Raw genomic sequence first — 18330 nt, forward strand, 5'->3', positions numbered from 1 at the left:
GTGTGAATTGGATGTATTTACATTTTTGTATGAATTGGATGTATTTATAGGTTTGTTTGAATTGGATGTATTTTCAGGTTTGTGTGAATTGGATGTATTAACAGGTTTGTGTGAATTGGATGTATTTAGATTTTTGTGTGAATTGGATGTATTTAGATTTTTGTGTGAATTGGATGGATTTACAGGTTTGTGTGAATTGGATGTATTTACATTTTTGTGTGAATTGGATGTATTTTTATGTTTGTTTGAATTGGATGGATTTACATGTTTGTGTGAATTTAATGTATTTATAGGTTTGAATGAATTTGATGTATTTACAGGTTTGTTTGAATTGGATGTATTTCTAGGTTTGTGTGAATTGGATGAACTTTCAGGTTTGTGTGAATTGGATGTATTTACAGGTTTGTCTGAATTTGATGTATTTACATTTTTGTGTGAATTGGATGTATTTACATTTTTGTGTGAAATGGATGTATTTACATTTTTGTATGAATTGGATGTATTTACATTTTTTGTGTGAATTTGATGTATTTATAGGTTTGTATGAATTGGATGTATTTTCAGGTTTGTGTGAATTGGATGTATTTACATTTTTGTGTGAATTGGATGTATTTACTTTTTTGTGTGAATAGGATGTATTTACATTTTTGTATGAATTGGATATATTAACATGTTTGTGTGAATTGGATGTATTTACATTTTTGTGTGAATTGGATGTATTTACAGGTTTGTGTTAATTAGATGTATTTACATTTTTGTGTGAATTGGATGTATTTACATTTTTGTATGAATTGGATGTATTTATAGGTTTGTGTGAATTGGATGTATTTTCAGGTTTGTATGAATTGGATGTATTTACAGGTTTGTGTGAATTGGATGTATTTACATTTTTGTGTGAAATGGATGTATTTACAGGTTTGTGTGAATTGGATGTATTTACATTTTTGTGTGAATTGGATGTATTTACTTTTTTGTGTGAATTGGATGTATTTACATTTTTGTATGAATTGGATGTATTTATAGGTTTGTTTGAATTGGATGTATTTTCAGGTTTGTGTGAATTGGATGTATTTACAGGTTTGTGTGAATTGGATGTATTTACAGGTGTGTGTGAATTGGATGTATTTACATTTTTGTATGAATTGGATGTATTTATAGGTTTGTTTGAATTGGATGTATTTTCAGGTTTGTGTGAATTGGATGTATTTACAGGTTTGTGTGAATTGGATGTATTTACAGGTTTGTGTGAATTGGATGTATTTAGATTTTTGTGTGAATTGGATGGATTTACAGGTTTGTGTGAATTGGATGTATTTACATTTTTTGTGTGAATTGGATGTATTTTTATGTTTGTTTGAATTGGATGGATTTACATGTTTGTGTGAATTGATGTATATACATTTTTGTGTGAATTTAATGTATTTATAGGTTTGAATGAATTTGATGTATTTACAGGTTTGTTTGAATTGGATGTATTTCTAGGTTTGTGTGAATTGGATGTATTTTCAGGTTTGTGTGAATTGGATGTATTTACAGGTTTGTCTGAATTTGATGTATTTACATTTTTGTGTGAATTGGATGTATTTACATTTTTGTGTGAATTGGATGTATTTACATTTTTGTATGAATTGGATGTATTTACATTTTTTGTGTGAATTTGATGTATTTATAGGTTTGTATGAATTGGATGTATTTTCAGGTTTGTGTGAATTGGATGTATTTCCATTTTTGTATGAATTGGATATATTAACATGTTTGTGTGAATTGGATGTATTTACATTTTTGTGTGAATTGGATGTATTTACAGGTTTGTGTTAATTAGATGTATTTACATTTTTGTGTGAATTGGATGTATTTACATTTTTGTATGAATTGGATGTATTTATAATTTATAGGTTTGTGTGAATTGGATGTATTTTCAGGTTTGTATGAATTGGATGTATTTACAGGTTTGTGTGAATTGGATGTATTTACAGGTTTGTGTGAATTGGATGTATTTATATTTACATTTTTGTGTGAATTGGATGTATTTACTTTTTGTGTGAATTGGATGTATTTACTTTTTGTGTGAATTGGATGTATTACAGGTTTGTGTGAATTGGGTGTATTTACAGGTTTGTCTGAATTTTTATGTATTTACATTTTTGTGCGAATTGGATGTATTTACTTTTTTGTGTGAATTGGATGTATTTACATTTTTGTGTGAAATGGATGTATTTACATTTTTGTATGAATTGGATGTATTTACATTCTTTTGTGTGAATTTGATGTATTTATAGGTTTGTATGAATTGGATGTATTTTCAGGTTTGTGTGAATTGGATGTATTTACATTTTTGTATGAATTGGATATATTACCATGTTTGTGTGAATTGGATGTATTTACATTTTTGTGTGAATTGGATGTATTTACAGGTTTGTGTTAATTAGATGTATTTACATTTTTGTGTGAATTGGATGTATTTACATTTTTGTATGAATTGGATGTATTTATAGGTTTGTGTGAATTGGATGTATTTTCAGGTTTGTATGAATTGGATGTATTTACAGGTTTGTGTGAATTGGATGTATTTACATTTTTGTGTGAATTGGATGTATTTACTTTTTGTGTGAATTGGATGCATTTACTTTTTGTGTGAATTGGATGTATTACAGGTTTGTGTAAATTGGATGTATTTACTTTATTGTGTGAATTGGATGTATTTATAGGTTTGTTTGAATTGGATGTATTTACAGGTTTGTGTGAATTGGATGTATTTACATTTTTGTGTGAACTGGATGTATTTACATTTTTATGTGAATTGGATGTATTTATAGGTTTGAATGAATTGGATGTATTTACAGGTTTGTGTGAACTGGATGTATTTACAGGTTTGTGTGAATTGGATGTATTTACATTTTTGTGTGAATTGGATGTATTTACATTTTTATGTGAATTGGATGTATTTATAGGTTTGAATGAATTGGATGTATTTACAGGTTTGTTTGAATTGGATGCATTTCTGGGTTTGTGTGAATTTGATGTATTTTCAGGTTTGTGTAAATTGGATGTATTTACATTTTTGTGTGAATTGGATGTATTTACATTTTTGTGTGAAATGGATGTATTAATAGGTTTGTGTGAATTGGATGTATTTTCGGGGTTTGTGTGAATTGGATGTATTTTCGGGGTTTGTGTGAATTGGATGTATTTACATTTTTGTGTGAATTGGATGTATTTACAGGTTTGTGTGAATTGGATGTATTTACTTTTTTGTGTGAATTGGATGTATTAATAGGTTTGTGTGAATTGGATGTATTTATAGGTTTGTGTGAATTGGATGTATTTAGAGGTTTGTGTGAATTGGATGTATTTACACTTTTGTGTGAATTGGATGTATTTATAGGTTTGTGTGAATTGGATGTATTAATAGGTTTGTGTGAATTGGATGTATTTTCGGGGTTTGTGTGAATTGGATGTATTTACATTTTTGTGTGAATTGGATGTTTTTACTTTTTAGTGTGAATTGGGTGTATTTACATTTTTGTATGAATTGGATATATTTACAGGTGTGTGTGAATTGGATGTATTTACATTTTTGTATGAATTGGATGTATTTATAGGTTTGTTTGAATTGGATGTATTTTCAGGTTTGTGTGAATTGGATGTATTTACAGGTTTGTGTGAATTGGATGTATTTTCAGGTTTGTGTGAATTGGATGTATTTACATTTTTGTATGAATTGGATATATTACCATGTTTGTGTGAATTGGATGTATTTACATTTTTGTGTGAATTGGATGTATTTACAGGTTTGTGTTAATTAGATGTATTTACATTTTTGTGTGAATTGGATGTATTTACATTTTTGTATGAATTGGATGTATTTATAGGTTTGTGTGAATTGGATGTATTTTCAGGTTTGTATGAATTGGATGTATTTACAGGTTTGTGTGAATTGGATGTATTTACATTTTTGTGTGAATTGGATGTATTTACTTTTTGTGTGAATTGGATGCATTTACTTTTTGTGTGAATTGGATGTATTACAGGTTTGTGTAAATTGGATGTATTTACTTTATTGTGTGAATTGGATGTATTTATAGGTTTGTTTGAATTGGATGTATTTACAGGTTTGTGTGAATTGGATGTATTTACATTTTTGTGTGAACTGGATGTATTTACATTTTTATGTGAATTGGATGTATTTATAGGTTTGAATGAATTGGATGTATTTACAGGTTTGTGTGAACTGGATGTATTTACAGGTTTGTGTGAATTGGATGTATTTACATTTTTGTGTGAATTGGATGTATTTACATTTTTATGTGAATTGGATGTATTTATAGGTTTGAATGAATTGGATGTATTTACAGGTTTGTTTGAATTGGATGCATTTCTGGGTTTGTGTGAATTTGATGTATTTTCAGGTTTGTGTAAATTGGATGTATTTACATTTTTGTGTGAATTGGATGTATTTACATTTTTGTGTGAAATGGATGTATTAATAGGTTTGTGTGAATTGGATGTATTTTCGGGGTTTGTGTGAATTGGATGTATTTTCGGGGTTTGTGTGAATTGGATGTATTTACATTTTTGTGTGAATTGGATGTATTTACAGGTTTGTGTGAATTGGATGTATTTACTTTTTTGTGTGAATTGGATGTATTAATAGGTTTGTGTGAATTGGATGTATTTATAGGTTTGTGTGAATTGGATGTATTTAGAGGTTTGTGTGAATTGGATGTATTTACACTTTTGTGTGAATTGGATGTATTTATAGGTTTGTGTGAATTGGATGTATTAATAGGTTTGTGTGAATTGGATGTATTTTCGGGGTTTGTGTGAATTGGATGTATTTACATTTTTGTGTGAATTGGATGTTTTTACTTTTTAGTGTGAATTGGGTGTATTTACATTTTTGTATGAATTGGATATATTTACAGGTGTGTGTGAATTGGATGTATTTACATTTTTGTATGAATTGGATGTATTTATAGGTTTGTTTGAATTGGATGTATTTTCAGGTTTGTGTGAATTGGATGTATTTACAGGTTTGTGTGAATTGGATGTATTTAGATTTTTGTGTGAATTGGATGTATTTAGATTTTTGTGTGAATTGGATGGATTTACAGGTTTGTGTGAATTGGATGTATTTACATTTTTGTGTGAATTGGATGTATTTTTATGTTTGTTTGAATTGGATGGATTTACATGTTTGTGTGAATTTAATGTATTTATAGGTTTGAATGAATTTGATGTATTTACAGGTTTGTTTGAATTGGATGTATTTCTAGGTTTGTGTGAATTGGATGAATTTTCAGGTTTGTGTGAATTGGATGTATTTACAGGTTTGTCTGAATTTGATGTATTTACATTTTTGTGTGAATTGGATGTATTTACTTTTTTGTGTGAATTGGATGTATTTACATTTTTGTGTGAAATGGATGTATTTACATTTTTGTATGAATTGGATGTATTTACATTTTTTGTGTGAATTTGATGTATTTATAGGTTTGTATGAATTGGATGTATTTTCAGGTTTGTGTGAATTGGATGTATTTACATTTTTGTGTGAATTGGATGTATTTACTTTTTTGTGTGAATAGGATGTATTTACATTTTTGTATGAATTGGATATATTAACATGTTTGTGTGAATTGGATGTATTTACATTTTTGTGTGAATTGGATGTATTTACAGGTTTGTGTTAATTAGATGTATTTACATTTTTGTGTGAATTGGATGTATTTACATTTTTGTATGAATTTGATGTATTTATAGGTTTGTGTGAATTGGATGTATTTTCAGGTTTGTATGAATTGGATGTATTTACAGGTTTGTGTGAATTGGATGTATTTACATTTTTGTGTGAAATGGATGTATTTACAGGTTTGTGTGAATTGGATGTATTTACATTTTTGTGTGAATTGGATGTATTTACTTTTTTGTGTGAATTGGATGTATTTACATTTTTGTATGAATTGGATGTATTTATAGGTTTGTTTGAATTGGATGTATTTTCAGGTTTGTGTGAATTGGATGTATTTTCAGGTTTGTGTGAATTGGATGTATTTACAGGTGTGTGTGAATTGGATGTATTTACATTTTTGTATGAATTGGATGTATTTATAGGTTTGTTTGAATTGGATGTATTTTCAGGTTTGTGTGAATTGGATGTATTTACAGGTTTGTGTGAATTGGATGTATTTACAGGTGTGTGTGAATTGGATGTATTTAGATTTTTGTGTGAATTGGATGGATTTACAGGTTTGTGTGAATTGGATGTATTTACATTTTTGTGTGAATTGGATGTATTTTTATGTTTGTTTGAATTGGATGGATTTACATGTTTGTGTGAATTGATGTATATACATTTTTGTGTGAATTTAATGTATTTATAGGTTTGAATTAATTTGATGTATTTACAGGTTTGTTTGAATTGGATGTATTTCTAGGTTTGTGTGAATTGGATGTAGTTTCAGGTGTGTGTGAATTGGATGTATTTACAGGTTTGTCTGAATTTGATGTATTTACATTTTTGTGTGAATTGGATGTATTTACATTTTTGTGTGAAATGGATGTATTTACATTTTTGTATGAATTGGATGTATTTACATTTTTTGTGTGAATTTGATGTATTTATAGGTTTGTATGAATTGGATGTATTTTCAGGTTTGTGTGAATTGGATGTATTTACATTTTTGTATGAATTGGATGTATTAACATGTTTGTGTGAATTGGATGTATTTACATTTTTGTGTGAATTGGATGTATTTACAGGTTTGTGTTAATTAGATGTATTTACATTTTTGTGTGAATTGGATGTATTTACATTTTTGTATGAATTGGATGTATTTATAATTTATAGGTTTGTGTGAATTGGATGTATTTTCAGGTTTGTATGAATTGGATGTATTTACAGGTTTGTGTGAATTGGATGTATTTACATTTTTGTGTGAATTGGATGTATTTACAGGTTTGTGTGAATTGGATGTATTTACATTTTTGTGTGAATTGGATGTATTTACTTTTTGTGTGAATTGGATGTATTTACTTTTTGTGTGAATTGGATGTATTACAGGTTTGTGTGAATTGGGTGTATTTACAGGTTTGTCTAAATTTTTATGTATTTACATTTTTGTGTGAATTGGATGTATTTACTTTTTTGTGTGAATTGGATGTATTTACATTTTTGTGTGAAATGGATGTATTTACATTTTTGTATGAATTGGATGTATTTACATTCTTTTGTGTGAATTTGATGTATATATAGGTTTGTATGAATTGGATGTATTTTCAGGTTTGTGTGAATTGGATGTATTTACATTTTTGTATGAATTGGATATATTAACATGTTTGTGTGAATTGGATGTATTTACATTTTTGTGTGAATTGGATGTATTTACAGGTTTGTGTTAATTAGATGTATTTACATTTTTGTGTGAATTGGATGTATTTATAGGTTTGTGTGAATTGGATGTATTTTCAGGTTTGTATGAATTGGATGTATTTACAGGTTTGTGTGAATTGGATGTATTTACAGGTTTGTGTGAATTGGATGTATTTACTTTTTTGTGTGAATTGGATGTATTTACTTTTTGTGTGAATTGGATGTATTTACTTTTTGTGTGAATTGGATGTATTACAGGTTTGTGTAAATTGGATGTATTTACTTTATTGTGTGAATTGGATGTATTTATAGGTTTGTTTGAATTGGATGTATTTACAGGTTTGTGTGAATTGGATGTATTTACATTTTTGTGTGAACTGGATGTATTTACATTTTTATGTGAATTGGATGTATTTATAGGTTTGAATGAATTGGATGTATTTACAGGTTTGTGTGAACTGGATGTATTTTCAGGTTTGTGTGAATTGGATGTATTTACATTTTTGTGTGAATTGGATGTATTTACATTTTTATGTGAATTGGATGTATTTATAGGTTTGAATGAATTTGATGTATTTACAGGTTTGTTTGAATTGGATGTATTTCTAGGTTTGTGTGAATTTGATGTATTTTCAGGTTTGTGTGAATTGGATGTATTTACATTTTTGTGTGAATTGGATGTATTTACATTTTTGTGTGAAATGGATGTATTAATAGGTTTGTGTGAATTGGATGTATTTTCGGGATTTGTGTGAATTGGATGTATTTTCGGGGTTTGTGTGAATTGTATGTATTTAGAGGTTTGTGTGAATTGGATGTATTTACACTTTTGTGTGAATTGGATGTATTAATAGGTTTGTGTGAATTGGATGTATTTTCGGGGTTTGTGTGAATTGGATGTATTTACATTTTTGTGTGAATTGGATGTTTTTACTTTTTAGTGTGAATTGGGTGTATTTACATTTTTGTATGAATTGGATATATTTACAGGTGTGTGTGAATTGGATGTATTTACATTTTTGTATGAATTGGATGTATTTATAGGTTTGTTTGAATTGGATGTATTTTCAGGTTTGTGTGAATTGGATGTATTTACAGGTTTGTGTGAATTGGATGTATTTAGATTTTTGTGTGAATTGGATGTATTTAGATTTTTGTGTGAATTGGATGGATTTACAGGTTTGTGTGAATTGGATGTATTTACATTTTTGTGTGAATTGGATGTATTTTTATGTTTGTTTGAATTGGATGGATTTACATGTTTGTGTGAATTTAATGTATTTATAGGTTTGAATGAATTTGATGTATTTACAGGTTTGTTTGAATTGGATGTATTTCTAGGTTTGTGTGAATTGGATGAATTTTCAGGTTTGTGTGAATTGGATGTATTTACAGGTTTGTCTGAATTTGATGTATTTACATTTTTGTGTGAATTGGATGTATTTACTTTTTTGTGTGAATTGGATGTATTTACATTTTTGTGTGAAATGGATGTATTTACATTTTTGTATGAATTGGATGTATTTACATTTTTTGTGTGAATTTGATGTATTTATAGGTTTGTGTGAATTGGATGTATTTTCAGGTTTGTGTGAATTTGATGTATTTACATTTTTGTGTGAATTGGATGTATTTACTTTTTTGTGTGAATTGGATGTATTTACATTTTTGTATGAATTGGATATATTAACATGTTTGTGTGAATTGGATGTATTTACATTTTTGTGTGAATTGGATGTATTTACAGGTTTGTGTTAATTAGATGTATTTACATTTTTGTGTGAATTGGATGTATTTACATTTTTGTATGAATTGGATGTATTTATAGGTTTGTGTGAATTGGATGTATTTTCAGGTTTGTATGAATTGGATGTATTTACAGATTTGTGTGAATTGGATGTATTTACATTTTTGTGTGAATTGGATGTATTTACAGGTTTGTGTGAATTGGATGTATTTACATTTTTGTGTGAATTGGATGTATTTACTTTTTGTGTGAATTGGATGTATTTACTTTTTGTGTGATTGGATGTATTACAGGTTTGTGTAAATTGGATGTATTTACTTTATTGTGTGAATTGGATGTATTTATAGGTTTGTTTGAATTGGATGTATTTACAGGTTTGTGTGAATTGGATGTATTTACAGGTTTGTGTAAATTGAATGTATTTACACTTTTTGTGTGAATATGATGTATTTATAGGTTTATGTGTGTTGTTTATAGCAATTATTTTTTTGGTTTTAACTTATTACTTATAACTACATCATAAATGATGTTTGCATGTTTAAAATTTAACAATAATAGCATCATTTATTATTCAAAGATATTATTAAAAGAATTTACCATAATATGTTCTCCAGTAAATATAATCCAGAATGACAACAACATGGCATAGAAAGCCCCCTGTCTGATGTCATTCAACAGCAGCATGAAGGGAATATTCAACCAAAATGTCAACCATTCAATGGGTACTGAAAAATAAGCACTGGCATATCTAAACCCTTATGTCATATACAGAGAAATATATATGTTTATGACTTACATGAGATATAATCCTTTATAAAAGTCGACTATCAAAGTCACTATGCCAGACAGACAGGCACACATATAACCGGTATATTTAAATATATAGATGATCTCTTATAATTTTAGAGTACAATTTTTATGTGTTGTAATGCTTTAAAAGGGCAACTTAGATTTTCTCTGCTACATAAATTAAAGAATATTAGAAATACATTTGAAAGATGACAAGCTTCTTTTTGACAGTGCAAGGAAATCTATAGTTTCTGTTTATGCATGTAAACTGTAAAAAACACCTGTCTGTAATACTATCAGACACATTAACAGAGAATGTAAAATATATAATGTTGAAAACATTTCAATTCATAAGTATAGGAAACAAACACTTTTTACTCTTCATTATGAATTTGTTATTTCTTAATCAATAAATGTTTGCCATAAAAATGAGTAACTTACAGTTTAATATTGACATTGTTATTCCCAAAGCAAACAGTGTTCTGAAAATAAAAAATAAATAAATGGGGAATGTGTCCATGGGGCACAGATGATGCCCCTGCTTGCATAAAACATTATAAAGGGACATAACTCAAGAACAGTAAACGTGACGTTACCCAAATTGTACTTGATCTGAGTTTTGTAGTAATAAGCATTGTGTATAAGTTTCATATTTTTGGTTGAGGCAAACTAAAGTAAGAGAACGGAAATGAAAAATTCAGCAATTTTTTCGATTTTGAAGGGGCATAACTCTAGAACGGTAAAAGTGACGCCACTAAAATTCAAGCTTGATCTGTGTTTTGTGGTAATAAGCATTGTGTTTAAGTTTCATAACATTTGGTTGAGGCAAACTAAAGTTAGAGAACGGAAACGAAAAATTAAGCAATTTTTCCATTTGTAAAGGGGCATAACTCTAGAACATTAAAAGTGACGCCACCAAATTTCAATCTTGATCTGTGTTTTGTGGTAATATGCATTGCGTATAAGTTTCATAAAATTTGGTTGAGGCAAACTCAAGTTAGAGAACGGAAACCAATTTTGGGAAGTATGGACGGACGTACAGACGGACAAGGGTAAAACTTAAAGCCCCCTCCGCTACAGTGGGGGCATAAATAAAAATGTCTTCAATTTAACAGTATAAGAATATGACTGAGTGTTATCAATATACATTATGGGACACTATGTATAACAATAGTAAGTAGAATGTTAATCTTCTGAAAATTACTTGTCAGACAGAACTATTCTGAGAGCAAATCAAAATGATAGCTTTAATGCCTTTCTTGACATTATAATGTTACTCTAATCAACAATTCTGACTTTCTGCATTTTCTTAAATGCCAAATTAGAATGATAGGTTTAGTGTTTTATATAAAAATAAGAGGATGTGGTATGTTTGCCAATGAGACAACTCTTCACCAGAGACCAAATGATGTAGAAGTTAACAACTATAGGTCACTGTATGGACTTCAACAATGAGCAACCCCATACCGCATAACATGTCCTACTGTTCTTGATACTACAACAAAGACATTATTAATCAGCTAAAAATCGCTGTTGGCATAAATTTCATGGTGAATGATAGAGATTGCAAGGGATTCATGCTCTAAAATCTTTCTGTATACAAAACTACATGTATGTCATAAAACATTCAAATATCTCACTGTAAACTATCAAAATGATTTTGTGAACTTGATTTTGCAGAATTTTCAGTCTAGCTTTTACTAATATGAGGTCATTGTTGAGAACTAACCTTTCTAGTAAATTTGGAGGTCTACACATCTGTTGTATCCTTCTCCAGAACCAGACTAACACAATCAGAACACATGGAAACAGGAAAGTCTTAATGGAGAACCATATTATAGTAAACCCTCCATTCTGATGAATTGTCTACAACAAAGAAACAGAATTATCTATATACAAGTAAGTCAAGAATATGTGTCTATAGGGCACCAGGGTTATAACCCTAATTTGGAATTAATTTATAAAAGTTCATAATGAATATGCGTACCAGTACTCAGTTTCAAGTTGATGAGACCACAATTTTATGGTAAACTTTATAGAACCAAAACTGATATTGAACAGACAGACAACTCACGAATTGAATTTGAATTACTTAAGCTACAAGAATATAAAATTATTCTATTACTTTAGCTACATGAATATAAAATTATTCTATTACTTTAGCTACATGAATATAAAATAATTCTATTACTTTAGCTACATGAATATAAAATTATTCTGTGCATTTTTCAGAACACTATATAGCAGAGGGTGCTTTAGGAATGATATTTTTTTTCAAAACATACAACATTGACAATTTTGCCTTTATAAATTACTGTAAATTTAGCTTACTTGGAATCAGGGGCTCTTTTTACAAAAATTCTTATTATAAAAATTGTTCATGACTTACAAGTATTTTTTCTCATAATTTTGTTTGTGAAATGAGTTGCAGGTAGTTTACTGCAGCTAAATGCAAGAAAAGACTTGTTATTTTTCTCATTATACCAATAACCTGGCAAAATAAGTATCCGAACAAATTGCATGCATATACCTGTATATTGTTTTATACCAAGAAATAGAGAACATGTATCTGAAACCCTCTGTGTAATGAGTGAGACTACTATATCCACTTAAACCTGGAACTCTTGAAATAAGCTGAATCAGCAGTATATAAGATGTTTAAAAGTAGAGTAGATATTGAGGGGAGGAGAGAAATATAATGTAACAGTCATCCCACAACAGATGATAGGTGATAGTAGATTTGAGGGGGGAGAGAAATATAATGTAACAGTCATCCCACAACAGATGATAGGTGATCAAAACATATACTAACCACAAGAGAGATATCATCAATCTGACCAATATCTATATTTTTCTCAGGACTGGGAGGGAGTCGTAGGTTCAATAGATAGTAATCATGGTGTAAACTGGAGATCTCAAAGGCATGAAGTAGTTCACAGTCATACTGAGACCCTGGTTCTGTCTGAAAAATAAATTGTTCTATCATTAAAGCAATTGATGAAAAAATGGCAATATAAAACCTAAAACTTTATAATGGTGTGTTTTTGTAGAAGACAAATCTTTTATATGTTATAAATTTTAAATGAAAATATTCCTATAGCCTTATGCCATAAACTTTGGTTAGTATGTTGTTCTTGGTAAATAAATTATAATAAACTGCTTCACCGAGCGCAGCTAAATACGACCGCAGAGTTCCAACCCTGAACAGTTGGGGCAAAAATGGACACAATATTCAAGCTTGATACAGTTCTGAATTTGGATTGGAATTAAATATTTGACACATTATAGGTTTCTGACACAGAATAAATGTAGTCAAAGAACTTAAAATTGGTTATATGATTTGAATTTATATTCAATTGAAGATTTCTTGCTTTTGTGCAATACACTGTGCTGTTGCGCAATACTTAGTAAATCTGTTTTCAGACTATATCCAAAGAATTAGCTAAATAAATTGTGACCCCAAATTTTTCTTTGGAAAATTGACAATTTCTTAAATCTTGAGGAAAAAAAGTTGTCCCCCCTTAAAAAAAAAAAAGATAGTAACTCCCCTTTTCCAAAAAAATATTTGAAGAAAGTTTCTTTTAAATTTCTTAAATCTTGTGGAAAAAAAAATTGCCCCCCCCCCCCCTTTCCAAAAAAAATAACATTTGAAGAAATTTTCTTTTTGTAAAATGTGGTACAATTTAAGAGACATCAATACACTTAAACACAAGTTATTGTCTGAAAACCAGAAAAATGCTTGTTTTAGACCCTTTTTGGCCCCTAATTCCTGATGGTTTGGGCAATTACCCCCAAAATGAATCACAACCTTCTACTTGTGGTATTGAACCTTGTGGTACAATTTCAGAGCAATCAAAATACTTATACACAAATAATGGTCCTGAAACTAGAAAAATTTTGTTTTGGGCCCCTTTTTGGCCCCCAATTCCTAAACGGTTGGGACCATCACTCCCAAAAACAATCCCAACCTTCCTTTTGTGGTATTGAACCTTTTGCTTAAATTTCATTGAGATCCATACACTTAAACTCAAGTTATTGTCCTGAAACCAAATGTCTTTGGATGACGACGACGCCGACGTGATAGCAATATACGACCCCAAAATTTTTTTGCGGTTGTATAAAAATACTCAACTTTAAACTGAAGACTTATTTTTTCCAATTTTCATTGTATTAATTTAAGTCCTAATTAAAATTCCTTTTTAATATTTTCTTGAAAAAAAAAAGACAGGGCATTTGACAGGCTTCATAGATCCCAAAACATGAAGCTAAAAATTAATCCATCCCAATAGCTACTGACAACATGATTTATAATCCTCTATTCTCTCTCTGTATTCTATAAGTCACTAACATTTCATGTGATATGTTATTCGGGTCTAAGACAAGGGATATAATAGAACATTCCCTGCTTAGGGTTTATATTCCCTGAGTCAAAGTCAAAATCAACATTAAGTGAACTTCATGTAATTCTACTTACATTGTAGCATCTTTTCCAAACACTAGAATTGACTATCAGATGCAGATCCAGGATTTTGAAAAAGGGGGCCTGCGGGCCCCAAATTAGACAAAATTTGTAGTGGAAGCAGTAAAAAGTCTGGATTAACCATAAATAAAGCTCAATAAGGGGGCCCCCGGCAACCCCCTAAATCCCCCCTTGACTATGAAATTTTAGGTGTCTATTTACTTATAGTTATTTCATTGATTCATCATAATTTAAGCTAACCTGTACATTAATGTAGTTTATACCTCATTTTTCTCATTATAAGCGATGGTACAGACAAGTTTTCTATCCTCGGCAGATTCTGCCAATAATTTCCAATCACCCTCTCTATCTCCTTCATTCCTATAACCAAGTCTAAAATCCAACAGCATTACTGGATTTGGTCCTAAAAACATTCTAGAAATAATTTATACATAATATATTTTAAGTGAACTATGCAGTGGTGACTGATGATATAGATGTCCTGGTATAACAACAAATTTTCGGCATATAAAGTGAGTTTAAATCTACAATTTTACAAACCCTTTGTGATGCTGCTTCTTCAGGTACAAAAATCCCTTTTTTTGCACATAACTTTCTCTGGATATTCAGTTCTTTTCAAACATTAAATAACTACACAATTTAAGGTGCAATTGGGATATAGATGTAGACACAAGTGAGTCCATTTAATTGTTCAAATTTGCTGACAAACCTGAAGTAAATCTGCTAAAAATGTTTTAAAAGAAGGTCATGAAGGTAGGGCCATTTAATATAATGGGCAGGGCTCCAAAATGAAAAGAAATAAAAGTTACAGATCAAAATTACATGCCCTGCACCCTATGAAAATAGTTTATATGTTTTCCCTTGTATGACAATGCTAATTTTTATTAAATAATATCTGTGTCTCTTAGACAAAGCACAAACACATCAAGATACATGTACATGTATATGATGTTCATGTTTAATCATAATCTTGACCCAAATTCTTTAACAATTGGTCAATCCAGTCTGCAACAAAATATTTTCCTAAAGTATTAGCCTAAAGACCAATATTCCAACACTTTTCTTATGAGTCTAAACAAAGTTTAACAAATACTTAATAGTCAGTCAACACAATATAATCCACTTACCAACAGGATTTTGTGGTTGATATATAATGTCAAGCTGCAATACAGACATCATGTACTGAAACCGGGGATGCATCTTCAGCTCATGTCCATCTCTAGGTCCAGGAATCCAGAATGCAAAAACAATCTGTTTATCAGTTATCCCTTTACTAACGATTTTAGCATCGTCAGGCCTTAAACTATCCAACTTCTCACAACTATTATTTCCCCTAGGTATATGCCACTTCTCTCTGCTAACATACCTGCCTGGGGCATAGCATTTTGTACCAATGATAATATTCACATTGTTAGGTTGAGGAGCTACAAGTTACAGCATAAAATGATGTTATTTACATGCATGCAGTGTTTTCCAAATTTTTTTAAGCAAAAGGCTTATTTACATTGTAACTGTAGGCTTTCTGAAGAGTCTGTATCACTCACTTGGATCTACATATGAGCATATTCAACAAGGGTTAAACTTAGTTGTTTCTTATGGTTTTGTTTTTCTTGGGCAACAGTATCTACTTCTGTTCCTAACTTTGCTAGTATCCTGTAGTAGCGAGCACATTTTGCCCCTGCTTTCCAAATTATGTAAAAACAAGAAGATGTGGTATCACAGGTATGATTGTCGATGAGACAACTATCCACCAGACCAAATGCTTAGATGTAAACAACTTGTAGTTGTATGCGCTTGTTCAAGTTAGTACACATGGCATCATGTTGGTAGCTGCACTGTGTGTTTTAGTTGTAAGACATGATCTAGAAGGGGAAACAGGGTTTGTTCAGTGATCGGGAAGGACGTGCGCCCTGCGCCAATTGCGCTTATCGACCAGAAATGGCGCATAGAGTGACAAATGTAAGCGCCCGCGTGGCGCATGATATTTTTCACTTCGTTTTGAAACGTTGAGATATCGTCAAATGGATTTCCGATCGTATTTCGTGCCGCCATGTGTGAGTAAACAGCTGTGTAGCCTAAGATCCTGGCCAACTGCTTGACAGACCTATCGACGAAGTATTAGATTGGGTCAGGATGCCAGGCTAACAGCTGTGAAGTGTTTACTCCAATGAGAGGAGCACCTATATATTTTTGGGACGTCTCAGGTGTTTTCCTATGGTAATAATAGCAAAATGCAGTATGATTGATTACCCAAAAAACGTAATTAACCATCATTCATGATATAATTTTTTATAAACAACTTTAAATTTGTGAAAATTGGCTAGTACAGGCGAGAATTCTTCTCTAATTATAATCTTTTAAGTAAGCTTGCTATTATTTTGATTGAAAAATCCAAAAACCTTTTTATGAATAGCATAGTATTTGTCTCCATAAAAGGGGCTTAACTGTCCTTGTCAATTTTTTTGGTCTTTGGCTCGTTTTGACGTTTTGTAAACATGCCTTCAGCGAATTGTTGTTGTGTCTTATCAATTAACGTTGCTCTCTACTGTTATTCTTGTCATCGTGATGAAGTAATAATAATACAAGTGCAGAGGAAATGCCGGAAACATCCTCTAATTCAGAACGTTTGGAATAAGTATGGTATCGACGAAGACCCAAATTTAATGTAAAAAAAACATGAACATGAACAAGGGAACAGTACCAGTTTTAACATTGTAAATAAAGGTTATTGTAAATATTGCCCGGTTTGGAAGAAGTTATTGTATATTCATTGAAATTGAAATTACAAAATCACAGGAACAATATCCATGATATTAATTAGAATCATACTTGTCAGTACAGTGAAATATACACTTTTTTTAATTTTTTTTATCGTAAACGAATGGCCCACTCATTTGACAACATGGCCCATTAATTCTAAAAATGGTCCATTGAATTTATTTTTGGGGGGCCCTGGGCCCATAAAGAAAAAATCCTTCCAGATCACTGTTTGTTTGTGAGTATTTTCATGAAAACTGGTTTATTTCAACCCCACTACATTTTGATTTTGTGATTGAACCAAGTCAGGCAAACTGGACAGGACCATTTGTTGTTTGCCTTTGTTTGTTAGTGGGCTGTTGTGCTGTGGTCACTATTACCATGATTACCTCAAATCCTAGAACTGTGGCTTGATCGAGTACTTAAGTTTGTCTGTGCCACATGATTATACAGGGTTGGCAAAACACCGGTTTTGATGGGCTAGGCAATAGAAATGGGTAATACATGTACTAGGCATTATGACTTTTTTAATTCTGTTTTTGTACACAAGGCAGAATACAATTAAGTTTTGCACATTTTTGGAAGCAAAAGTTTGATAGAAATCATTTTAATGTAATGTTATGGTGAATTGTAAAATCTAATTGCTATACAATCTCATTGCTTAATAAACACCCATAAGGGCAAATGTCATCCACACAAATACATTTATTAGAACAATTATAATTGTTGCCTGAATACCCCCTGTGGGACCTTGAGTGGAATTATAAATATTTAATTTGATTTGATTTGTAGAGAAGAAAAGGCTAACTACATTTGTATATACATGTAGTAATATCAACAAATCAGTGTTATAATCTGAATAATTCCTTATTAATTAATTAGTGACCACAGATGTTCAAGTAAATATGAAAAAAATGTTGAATATTCATTTTCCTTATTATAATTATCTGGGAACAGTATGTCTAACGGGAAATGAATCTGATAGGCTTTTCAGTATAAAATTGATAAAATCTCGAACGCGAGATTTATGGATTTTGGAAGCGTCTGATTGAACTGCTCAATAAATTAACCACATAATTCCAAACGTTCAACAAATACAATGAATTGATAAGTTTTATCGTAAAGTAGATATATTTTGTCATATAAAATGACCAATATACAAACAATGTAAGTGTGATTTAAATT

General features: G+C 30.4%; 1 protein-coding gene across 1 annotated transcript in view; it reads right to left on the minus strand.

The window, feature by feature from the left end:
• Positions 1 to 18330, minus strand: part of LOC127735091 (protein wntless homolog) — a 30411-nt gene that overhangs the window by 10375 nt on the left and 1706 nt on the right. Inside the window, exons 2-7 of the mRNA XM_052245189.1 lie at positions 15516 to 15812; positions 14652 to 14791; positions 12721 to 12870; positions 11638 to 11774; positions 10350 to 10390; positions 9717 to 9844 (exon numbers count right to left, since the gene is read on the minus strand). Of these exons, the coding sequence (XP_052101149.1) occupies positions 9717 to 9844; positions 10350 to 10390; positions 11638 to 11774; positions 12721 to 12870; positions 14652 to 14791; positions 15516 to 15812 (893 nt within the window). The remainder of the gene's footprint in view (positions 1 to 9716; positions 9845 to 10349; positions 10391 to 11637; positions 11775 to 12720; positions 12871 to 14651; positions 14792 to 15515; positions 15813 to 18330) is intronic.

The sequence above is a fragment of the Mytilus californianus genome, unplaced genomic scaffold (genome assembly GCF_021869535.1).
Source record: "Mytilus californianus isolate M0D057914Y unplaced genomic scaffold, xbMytCali1.0.p SCAF_1, whole genome shotgun sequence".
NCBI lineage: Eukaryota > Metazoa > Mollusca > Bivalvia > Mytilida > Mytilidae > Mytilus > Mytilus californianus.